General features: G+C 42.8%; 1 protein-coding gene across 2 annotated transcripts in view; it reads left to right on the top strand.

The window, feature by feature from the left end:
* Positions 1-9,096: 9,096 nt before the first annotated feature.
* The window catches only part of LRRC28 (leucine rich repeat containing 28), a 49,042-nt gene continuing 46,321 nt past the window's right edge, over positions 9,097-11,817 (top strand). The window contains exons 1-3 of one of the 2 annotated variants that reach the window (XM_018069645.1): positions 9,114-9,165; positions 9,777-9,909; positions 11,592-11,809. In XM_018069645.1, the coding sequence (XP_017925134.1) occupies positions 11,627-11,809 (183 nt within the window). In that variant the 5' untranslated portion in view covers positions 9,114-9,165; positions 9,777-9,909; positions 11,592-11,626. Of the gene's footprint in view, positions 9,166-9,776; positions 9,910-11,591; positions 11,810-11,817 lie in introns of both variants that reach the window. The other variant, XM_018069644.2, reaches the window with a different exon arrangement.

The following is an 11,817-nucleotide window of genomic DNA, read 5'->3' as shown; positions in this document are numbered from 1 at the left end:
ATTCTTCCTTGACACCAATTCCCAGAAATAAGCAGATTTTCTTCCTTGCTCCAACATTCACTGGAGTTTGCTCTCATTGAACAGATGAGTCTGTACAACCCCTTGGACATTCCATATTATTGCTATAACATGGAATGCAAATTATGAAGCAAATTGCAGAGTTTTCTGCATTGAGCTGAATTTCAGTTTTACCAATTCATGAGGATTTTTCCCCCCCAAAAGATCCTTGCTCTAGCTTTGTATAAATAACAACACAGAGAAACACTACTCACTTTTGAGGTGTGTTGTAATGTTCTCCTTGCAGTATTTGCATAGCAGTGAGTTCTGTGCCACAGGCAGAATTCAAGAAGGAAAGATAAAACTGAAAAATCCAAATAAAATAAAATATATCAAATAGGACAACGTGCTGTCAATAAGTTAACAGAGTGCCTTAGAACAAATGCTCACTGCCAGCTCTCTGAAAGGTGGTGCTTCTGTCTGAATATCAGGGCATGACTTCTGTCCCTGCTGAGCAAGGAAAGTCCCCTTTGTGTGGTTCACCTTCTGTGGGGTTTGGACACTTTTCCTATCGGGTGTTGAACAAACTCAAACACTTTATGACAGCAGCAGAGGTTGAACCCTGGGGGTCTTCTAAGTACTTAGGTTGTGATGCTTTTATCTGCTTTGCTCCTTTCCCTCTTTGCTGTTACCTTTCCATGCTGCTGTTGTGCACTGATGCTTGACTTTGTCTTTCAGCAAGAAGTCTCTTTAGCAGTCATTTCATGTTGTTTCAGTGCAGTCCTTCCCCGAGGAGCTGATGGAAAGGGACAGTTTTTCAAACCAAAAGGATTTGCCATTCCCCCTGAGTTGCTTGGGAAGTCATGCACGTGTGGTGAAGGGCTCAGGGAGGAAACACCTGCAAAGGGAAGTAGGAAAAATTTCTTTGCTTCTCTGCCCTGGTTTTTCTCTGCACCAGGGATGGCCAAAGTCACTGAGAGCTGAGCCCTCTCACCAGGGAAATACAGCATGTCCTGTCATCAACCTGTACAAACTTGGCATAGGTGTTAAAGGCTGGCATGAGGGACCACATCAATCTTCCAGGGAAGTGGGCTGCTCCATTTCACAATATTGGTTTCCTCTTTCTCCACTTATTGAAGGGTATATTAAAGCTATTTAGACTGATTTTTTTAAAACCTAAAGTAGAGGCCAAGCCATGGTGCATTTATCCACCTGTTTTTCCGAATCCAGACTGATCCATTTCTCAACCTACTGTCTTAAGCTAGAATAAAGAAAATATTTCAAAATTAAAAAAAAAAAATCATAGCTGTACAGATTTAACAGATATAGGATAAACCAGCAACAAAATCCAAATGAAAGCAGGATTCATCTAAGGCATGTTCTTTATTTCCTAGCTCTTCCATCCTTCCCTGCATTTTCCTCTACATCATTGAAGATGTACATGTTAAAACACCTGTCATGTTTTACTCCAGAGTAAAATCTGTGAAGTTCAGGAGTGACCTTACAGAGTAGTCACCTCTAAGGACAGGATATACACAGAGAATGCCCGTTTTTCAAAAATATAAACCACATGAAACAGATCTGGTGTAAATTTCTCCTTTGGTTTTAGATGTTTTTCAAACATCTAAATAAAATTAATGTAAAATATTAGTGTTTTTTTCCCTGATAGGAGCATGCCAAGGATGTCTCCCCACAGACCCACCCAGTCATGCAGCACTGAACACTGGCAGGGATGTGTTCTCCAACAGGCAGATTTTGTGTTTTGGATGTGTTTGTCTGGTTGGGTTCTATTTTATGAAAGAAACACATATTAATTTAAGGATTATAGTGAAGTTGGAGCTGTATTGGTAGGACTGTCTCTAATTTGTATCTCTGTGTGTCTCTGGATTACCACTGTAAAGGTGCCATCACTCACTAGAGGAGAGCTGTTCTAAGTATATAATTTGTATTTAAGAAGCTTGAACTCATTGAGTGTGACTTCACTAGGTCACTAAAAGGGCTTAACAGACCTAATTACTTCACTGTCCCAGAATTATGGGGAATTAATCTCTGGAAGAGGGTTCAAGGCACATGATTCTTTTTTCTGTGCCTTTGGTAAAAAAGGAAAAATAGTTTCAGTGTGAGGGTCTGGTTATATCTGTAGAAGTTACTCTGAGTATCCCTTTCTGATTTTGAAGGAAGGCTGAACAAGCTCCTTTTGTCAGATAGAACATGTTATCCCACTCCAGGCACATGGTCTGGAATACTTCCTTAGGGGCAGGGCTGGTGCCAGACACGATTCTGTATTATCTGAAACACTCCTTACATCAAGGAAAATGGGAGCTGGGAACTAATACTGTGCCATGGCTTTATAATCCAGAAAAGTCTTTGTCAGTGTTGTGTTGGAAATGTGACAAAACCAGGAGGGAGGGAAGGACTTGGAGAAAAGTACCTACACTAAGCAGGCACTGCTGCAAGACTGACCACCACCTCAGAGCCTCCCCAGCCCAAGTATCTTGACTTTTTTACCTCTTTCAGCTCAAATTTTGACTATTAGACAGTAACAAAGTGCTCAAGAATTCACAGGAGAAGAATTTCTGAGAGGATACTCAGAGAACAATAAGAAAAGAAAGATCTTTGACTTTCCTGGTTTGCTCTTGAGAACTAAAAATCCTGCATTTGACTGGAAGCAGTTTATTGAGTGTCTCCCCAACATGTGGGACATCCTGCCATGCACTTGAGCTATTCCTTGTGTGTTGAATGAAAAGAAAGGTCAGATCCCAGCTGTGACCAGATGGATGCTTTACATGAAAAGGAGAAACCCTGCAAGCTCTCTAAAAGCAAATCTCCCACTGGTCCCAGGAACAGAAGATTTCTATATCTGACTTCACTCCGACAGGTTCCACAGTGTGGTTGCATAAATCAAAGAGCTGTGTGTACACCACGCTTCCCCCCTTCACTATTTATATTCACTTGGAAAGAAAAATAGCTCACCACCTGCCTCATTTCTATCATAATGTAACAGGTCACAGAGTTAACACCCTTCTGATATGAATGGTGGAATAAAATTACAAAAGCGGTCACCTTACACAACCAGAATATTTGGCACCTCACTTGGAGCTTTTCCATGAGAAATACAAACATCTCATAAATACATAAAATGTTATTTCAAGCATGTGTATTGTCACTAAAAAAACAACTGTACCACACGTTCATTTCAAGTGTGTTAAAATTATGAAACTCTGCGGGTGAGAGTATAAGGATATAATATTTTATTGAAGTTTTAAAGTAAATTTTTGGCAACAGTGGAGCTTTGCTGATGGTGTGAAGTCTCTCTACAAGATATAACTTTCTTTTGACACCAGAAGAGCATAAGATCTCTCTCTCAGAAAAATAAATGGCCAAGAGAGGAGAAAGAAAATTACATTAGACAACAATAGACATGGATTAAATAATGGGAGTAAGTTTGGTATCTGGAAGTAGGAACAACTTCAGAATAATTAATATTTAATGTTAAACCCACTGATTTCAGTTGAATGAATAACAACTTTTGGTGTAATTGGATCCAATGAATCATTAGAAATGCTCAGGACTCTTTTGACAATTCTTGTGAACTCGGCAAATCTGTCAATTGAACTGAGGGGAAATGAGGATGAAAAGAAAGCAAACCCTGGGCCAGGCAGAAAGATGGAGAAATAACCACCACACAGCTTCAGTGGCAGCAGAGGGTGGTAGTAAAAAATAATATTACTGAGGTCATATAAAAATAGACCAAAGAACATTTCATGCTATTTGCTGCCTGAAGTTAATCAGCATCCATGTGCTGTCTAAATTTGCATTTTAAGTTTTACTACTTTATTGGTTTGAAGTGAAGCAAAACTGGAGATAATTCTAAGTGGCTTTAATTGAACAAAATCAGTCAAGTTTAAAGAGTTTCATAAAGTGAATTCCAAACAATAAAGTTTTATTCATGAATGCATTTGTGACATACAGCAATGTTGATAAATTGAAAAATAATACTTGGTTAATGGAAATTAATTTGAAAGCCTTGATTAACTTGTCAACAAGAGGTAACACAAAGTATCTTCACATCAGCCACATGCCCCTTTATCAGTCTTTAAAGGACCAACAACTGAAAAGCCACGGAGAGCTGGCTGTTTGTTACCTTTGCCATGATCCCATATTGAGATTTTCCAATGGAGCAGAGGCAGAAATGTTGATTCTGCCCATTGTTATATTTGCTTAACGCATTAACAGAGGAATTTGGATTCTGGGGCAGTCAGAGAGGCATTGTTCTTTCTCCAATTGAGATTAATTAGATCAGTGGGAATTTAGAATGAGCAGAAACTGCCCGATCAGGAACAAAATCCACTGCTTGCTTGTTCTGTGTTAGGGTTATCCATACAAAATGCAGCTCGTCCAAATGACTGGTACTTTCCATTACTTCCTAGGAAATCTATTACACAACATAATCAATGTGATTACCAGGAAATTTCCCTCAAAAAATGAGCTCAGCCCAAATGAGCAATAAACTGTTTTAAAAGCTTCTATTTTGAGCAGTGCTGATCTGAACCATACCGGGCATTACAAATAACTTCCTTTGAAATTAGCTTTTTCATTAGCATTGCTGTGCCATTGCAAAGGGAGTCAGTTCAAGTTTAACAAATACAATAGCAAATAAACTGAAAATAAAAAGACCTAAGCCAAAGGTGGACGATGCCTAAACGTTAAATACTGGGCATGCTGGCACTTGGCAGGCAGGAGCTCCATCTGCCTGCCAGCTTTTGGTACTGCTGCAGAAGCCAGAATTAAAAGTAAATTGTTCATGGAATCATGCTGTGATGAGTCACTGTAACTTTATTCCCCTCAAATAAGACAGCTTTGTCTTTGTACTAAACCAAAATTACTAACTGGAAGTTATGAAAGACTTCCTAAGAAGAGCCAGTGCTTTCTGGAGAATGGGTTCTTTCTCCATGAGTAAAAGCTGAACATTTTAGAGAGTTTATTTCTTTCTGGTGTGAGAGGCAAATCAGTGAATGTATGTGTGATGCAAAAAACCCTCCTGTGCAAAGAACAGATGCAAAATTCTTGAAATTTATACCAATTGAATCTTTGATCATTATGTATATGAAAGCTGTATTGACTGAAAAAAGCTTATGTAAGACAGTGTAAAGTGAAAACAAGGGTAGGTAGAATTAAGATTTGAAATTCTCCAAGAAAGAATGCAAACTGAAAATACTCTGCGTGCTTCTCCAAATCTCTGCTGATGACACAAAGCTCTCAGCTCTTGTTAGAAGAAAAATGTAAGTCATTAGTCCTAATAGATGAGGGAGAAAGTCACCCTCAGTGTCTGTAAGAGCAAGAAAAAAAATGACATTGCATATTCAACTGCACAAGAACTTTCAAAACTCCGGGCAATGACCATTTTCTGGGGATAAGCAGGAGACAGTAGGAAACACAAACCTTTGAGCCCCCAGGCTGGAATCCTGCCCTGCAAAGGAAGGCTCTGTCATTTTCCTAGACAGCTTCAAATATCCCAGGTAGGTGTTAAGCAGATTCTTCTCCTGTCTGAGCATGGCAAAGAGAGTCACTGGCAGATGCAGCAGACAGTGCACTGGGTTACTATTGCTTTACACACTCGTGTGTGCCATGTGCTAACCCTGATATACAAACCTGTCTGCAGAACCTAAACAAAGCTGAAACTGCAGCTGTTCATCACTGACCACACTGATCTGGGAGTCTTTGTGCCTGGAAGGTTCCTCCAACCCACAGGACCTCTCTGGACCAGGTATAACTGCATGAGCTTATTTACTACTATTATTTACTAATTATTTGACCTTAAAGGAGAAACACTCTTTTCCTGTCATGCATCAGTCACACTAAAGCTTCCTGCTGCTAAAACCTGACCTTTAATTGCTCACTGGATATTTGGATCATATTCTAAACTTGCAAAGTCTAATTTAATGCACATGATTCAATATAAGTGGTGTCCATAGCACTGGGTGGAAAAGACTCACCCAGGGTTATTAGGGAGGCTGAACCTCAGAGTGTTCAGAACTCAAACTCAAAAGCTCAGGAAGATACTTTGGATCTCCTCGGTCTGTGACATTGAGAGCAGGAATCCTGTCACAGAAACGTCAATAACAATAATTTCTTCACATTTCACTTGGCAAAACAAGAGGAAATGTTTGCATAAAGGTATTTCCAATTGCATATTCCCAAAGCTGTTAGGTCTCAAAGAGCTGCCTTGTGTAATAAATCTGATAACACATCATCTCTTTTTATTCACACTACATTCATCTGGCTTGTGTGATTTTGGCACAAACAAGGGATCACCAGTGAAGCTGAGCCCATTTGATCCAATTACTGGATTTGTTCCAGTAAACCACTGGATGATGGTGGGTCTTGAAGTCACTGACAGATGCAAGCGACTCGAATAGATTTACTTCTTCAAAGTGGCATTTCAAAACAAGTTTTTTTAGTTTCTATATGTAGGCACAGATAAGATCAGTCATCCTTCTGAGCAAGATGGAAATTTCAAGCCCCTTTGTTCCTTGCTTTCAGAAGCACAAAACTAAGACTTGAATTAGGGTAAAGAAACAGTAAAATGTACCTAGCAAAGAGATCCCACTCGTCTGACTGGTTAGATGGGAATGCCTTGGCAACCATGAGGCAAACACTCAGATTCCAATGTCCCCTGCTCTGCTCATCATTTTTAGCCTTGTGACTCCACAGGCAGGACTGTCCACCTGTGCTGGGCAGGATCAGAGCTTTGGAGATCAGCTTTCACCCTGAGAGAGCAGCGCTTTTCAGGGATCATCAAGGGGGAAAACTGAGAATGAATGTGAAGACAATAAAGTGAGAATCCTGAGTGAATGCTTCAGGGGGAAAGACACGAGATGACTTGATGTGTGTTGGTGTGAGCAGAAAAGAACAGACAGACAAAGGTTTGCTCTCAAAAATACCAGAGTGCAGTAATATTATCTCCTACCTGTTACTGTCTCAAAAAATCTCCAGCTGAAAAACACCAAACCATTACAACATATGTGTCAATGAACACATTAAGTGTCCTGGCTCTGTTAGGAGCAAAGTCTCCCAAGAAAAAAGCTTCATCTTTCCTGTTAGCATTTCAGTAGAAGACAGAAGCACAGTTTCTGTCCTGATCAATGATTCAATATCCTGGAGAAGTACAGTTGCTTTGACACATCACTGAATTCTCTCCGAGGAATGTGTTGCTAACCATGCTCATATTCAGCTTCTACTTTGGTCTGAAATATGCTTAACTTTTAATTTCTCAGCTATTTATAACGCGAGACCAAAGTGACATTAAGAAGTGTGATGTAATTGCTGTTTTTAAAAGCGTGGTGGTATACAAGCAGGCCACTTCCTGGCATGTAACATCCAGCTGGGAAACACAGACAAGTACTGTCAACCACAGTAAGGAATAATGTGTGCAGTATGATATGATAAATATGGAGGACGTTGAATTTTGAAGGGTAAATTATTTCATCTCAAATTATTTCAAGCAAAATCCAATCTATTTTTCTGGAAAAAAAAACAACTCCAAGAAGACTGCAACTGGCAAGTAAGATGGAGCAAATATACTTGTCACAATCAATTATTGCCTTTCAAGTGCAGGAAAATGACAAATGAGCCATTAAGGATTGCTATTCTTTATTTGGAACTGAAAAAGAGAGAAATGAGTCTCCAGGAAAAAAAATCTTAAGCTTTTTTGCGTGTTGCTTTATTTAAAGAGAAAGTTCATTGAATATATAGAAGAAATGCCTTCTGCAAGGTGTTAATCTTGGTTTCCCTGCAGACCTGTTATACGAATCTTGTTAGGACGAGTGTATGTTAATTAGTCTGTGGAAACCAGAAAGAGGATTTTTGTACCTGGGATTCCTTTTTCAGGCAGCTGTAGGGCTAATCTTCAGCAAACAACAACTTTTTAATACCCAGGGATGTTAAATATCCAGAGCATGAGGGAATTTGCTGTCACCAGAGTACTGTCACAACACAAGCCTTTCCCTAGGATGGGATTTATGTGTTGGGTTATTTTAGTGTGTGCGAACACACCTAAAATCAAAATGTTTCCACAGGCCAACTAAAATGGCTGTGACGGGGAGGTTTTTGGTGCAGGCAGGATTCTGTAAGGATCTGCATTCTTGGTTAACACAGAAATATGGGCAGCAGGGAGGGTGGTCCCTGACCACCACCCCTTCCATGGGGAAATGATGTTCGCCTTCAACAGCGGGGATGACAGGTCAGCAGCAGGGGCTGTGTGAACACGTTGGGAGGCAAGTGGAGCTGACACACTGGATCAGGAACGGTGTGGCAGCAGGACCAGGGAAGGGATTCTGCCCCTGTACTCAGCACTGGTGAGGCCACACTTGGAGGGCTGTGTCCAGCCCTGGGCCCTCAGTTCAGGAAGGACATTGAGCTGCTGGAGCATGTCCAGAGAAGGGCAACAAGGCTGGGGAAAGGACTGGAGCACAGGTGCTGTGAGGAGCAGCTGAGGGAGCTGGAGGGGCTCAGCCTGGAGAGGAGGAGACTCAGGGGAGACCTTCTCACTCTCCACAACTCCCTGACAGGAGGGGGGAGCCAGGTGCAGGTGGTCTCTTCTCCCAGACAACCAGCAGTAGGACAAGGGGACAGAGTCTTAAGCTCTGCCAAGGGGGGTTTAGGCTGGACATTAGGAAGAAGTTCTTTACAGAGAGAGTAATCAGACATTGGAATGGGCTGCCCAGGGAGGCGGTGGAATCACCGTCCCTGGAGGTGTTTAAGAGACTGGATGAGGCAGTGAGTGCCATGGTCTGGGTGACAAGGTGGTGTTGGGTCATAGGTTGGTCTCGATGATCTCAGAGGTCTTTTCCGATCTAGCTGATTCTGTGATTCCCTCACAGAGACGGAAGGGGACACTGGGCCACCGGGAATACCGGGAATACCGGGATCACCTGCGCCCCCCTCATCCCACCTGAGGCGGGCGAGGCGCTGCGGGGGCGCCGCGCTCCCATTGGCTGGCGGCGATGAGGCGGGAAAGGGGAAGGACTTGCGATTGGCCGGTGGCCGCGGCGGGGCGTCTCGCGAGAGGCGCGCGGCGGCCGCGGTCTCGCGCGGCCCGGCCCGGCCCCCCCTCCCCCCCCCCGGGTCCCTGGGTCCGGCGGCGGCGCCGCTCCCGCTGCGGCCCCGGTGAGTGAGGGAGGACCGGGGCAAGGAGGGAGGGACGGACGGGGGAACCAAAGGTGATTGGGTCCTGGCGGTGGTGTGGTGATGTGTGTGTGGGTGTCTCCGGTGCTCTGCCCCTTCTCTCTGCCGCCGGTCCGCGCGGGCACGGGCGCCTCTCCGTGAGGGGGGAGCTCCATGGCCGCCCTGTGCCCCCCGTTCCTCCTGTCCCTCTTTCCCCCCTCTCTCCCCTGGCCCCCGTTCCCCTGGCCTCCCGTGCCCTCCTCTCTCTTCCCCGTTCCCTCTCTCCCTTTCCCCCCCCTCTCTCCCCTCTCTCCCCTGTTCCCCCCTGCTCCCCTCTCTCTCTCCGTGCTCCATCTCTTCTCCATGCCCCCTTTTCCCAGTTTTCTCCCTCTCTTTCCCCATTCCCCCCCCCCGCCCCCTCTCCCCCTTTTGCCCCTTCTCTCGCCCCGTTTTCCCTCTCTCTCCCCTCCTTTCCCCCTTTCTCCCTCCCGTGCTCCCGTTTCTTCCCGTGCCCCCTCCTCCTCCGCCCTTTCCTCCCCTGAGTGTCCCCACTCCTGACAGGGCCATCCCTGGCTGTTATCAGCTTTCATCCTTCCCTTTTACTCCCCTTAAAGGCCGTGGTTGTGGCTGTTCCTCTTTGCCAAGGCTGTGTCTCATCCCTGGAAGAAGATTTTTGACAAAAAGTTCGGCTGGAGGCGGAAGGGAGTAGGAGGGGTTTGCTTTGAAGTCAGAGCCAAAGCGGAGCAGGTTGTGACTGGACTTTGCATCCGTGGGGTTGTGTGTCCGTGTGTCCCATGGCTAAATGTGCAGCTTTTATGTGTAGTCACAACTCTGGAGAGAAGCCCACAAGTGCTGAACACCTAAAAAGCATCTCTGGACAAAGTGGAAGCCTGTTGGGTATTGTGTGTGTGTTTTGTGACTTCACAGCTCTTCATTAAAACAATAAATGCAGGTAAAGATGAGCTTTCCTTTACTGTTTCTTATATTGTAGCAGTTAATGCACAAATACTAAATACTCAGATTATGCACCTTGTAAGTTTTGATGCTTTTCCTTGAACTGTTTTAATGCTGATCACAGAAGTGGAGTTGGGAATTGTGATGGCTTAATTTCCTTGATCTTCTGAGCTAAGAGAGCTTTACTCTTGCCAGTGCCAGAGCGTGTGCCCTGTCCCCTAAGATAGCCAAGGAAAGGAACTGTTAAACTCTTAAAACAACCAAAACCAAATGCTATATTCTCCCAGAAGGACACAAGTCACCTGTAAGAGCTGCTTATCAGCAAATCAAGGGAATTACTGAAACTGAGAAGCAGTTTGATTTACAGGGATGGTCGGGTTGTGGGTCTTCAGCTGGAGTTTTGTTTACAATTACTATAATCAGATGGAATTCTCGATTCAGGACCTTCACTTCCAATATCTATTATGGTTAGAAAACTCCTTCAGTGAGAAAATGAACTAAGAGAATGTTTTTGGTGGAAAGCAGTTACAAATCCTTGCCTTTCGTTAATGGTAATTAATTTATGTGCACGAGTCTGTAGCAAACTGGTAACTTTAAATTAATAAATAGTCTGGATTTATTATGTTCTGAGACAGTTGAAAAGATACAGCATTGCTGCAGTTATCTAAATCTACACAACATAATCACAACTAGATTTTTGGTTGTATGTGAAAAACGAGCTGAATAAAGTCAGGTTTGAGATACAAGTTAATTTTTAATTTGTCTTCCTGCTTTTGTTTTGTGGTTTTGAAATTGTCAGTTAAAGCTTGACTCTTTGCTCTTTCTGGGTTTATTTTTAGTAAAGAGATGAAAATCTTTCAAATCTTGCTCTTTCTAAATTTTCTTGCTGTAAGTTTCAGGTTTCTCCTGTATTAGTTTATTATTTTAAAATGGCCTTAGTGGCTCTCCATCCCCAATATCTTTTCCAACCAGTAAACTCTTCCAGTAGTTTTGTATGGACAAGCTTAACAAACTTTAATTGCCTTTTGTCCTTCTGGCTTAAAAGATACATAACAGTGAATTTTAGTCATCTGAGACTAAGAAGTCCTCTGTTAATTGTGCATTTTTCTTATCTGTGTGTTCTTTTTTTAGCACATACATGTAACAGAACAGATGTAGGACATCAGTAATGGTTAAGAGAGGTTGTTTTTGTTTTTTTTTTCTTTGTGGTGGCAACTTTGACAAAATTATCTGAAAGGTCCATTGACCATGGATGAAAAAGAAAGCATTATATAGGACTAAAGATTTTATTTCAAGTCCTATATTACACTAAAACTTGATCCAGAAAACAGTCAAAGACTTATGGTGTGGGTGTTCTGGATACTTTGTGTCTTAACTGGAACAACAAATGATGAGATAATGAGTAACTCTTCCTGCAAAAGAATGCATGGCACACACCTTGATAAAGTTGTTTTCTTTCTCTTTTTGTCTCCTAGAAATGGGTCTGCTTTCAGAAGATGAGATGCACTAGATGTGGTGCTTAGTCATGGCATCAGAACTGTGTAAAACAATCTCTGAGGCAAAGCTGGAAAGGCACAAGAACTTGTTCTTAAATTACCGAAACCTCCATCACTTCCCTCTGGAGCTGCTGAAGGATGAGGGGCTGCAGTACTTGGAGAGACTTTACATGAAAAGAAATTCCCTGACCACATTGGTAAGGAC

This window comes from Manacus vitellinus, unplaced genomic scaffold, assembly GCF_001715985.3.
Source record: "Manacus vitellinus isolate BGI_N305 unplaced genomic scaffold, ASM171598v3 scaffold_16_pilon, whole genome shotgun sequence".
Classification (NCBI taxonomy): domain Eukaryota; kingdom Metazoa; phylum Chordata; class Aves; order Passeriformes; family Pipridae; genus Manacus; species Manacus vitellinus.
This window is presented reverse-complemented; position numbering and strand designations above follow the sequence as displayed.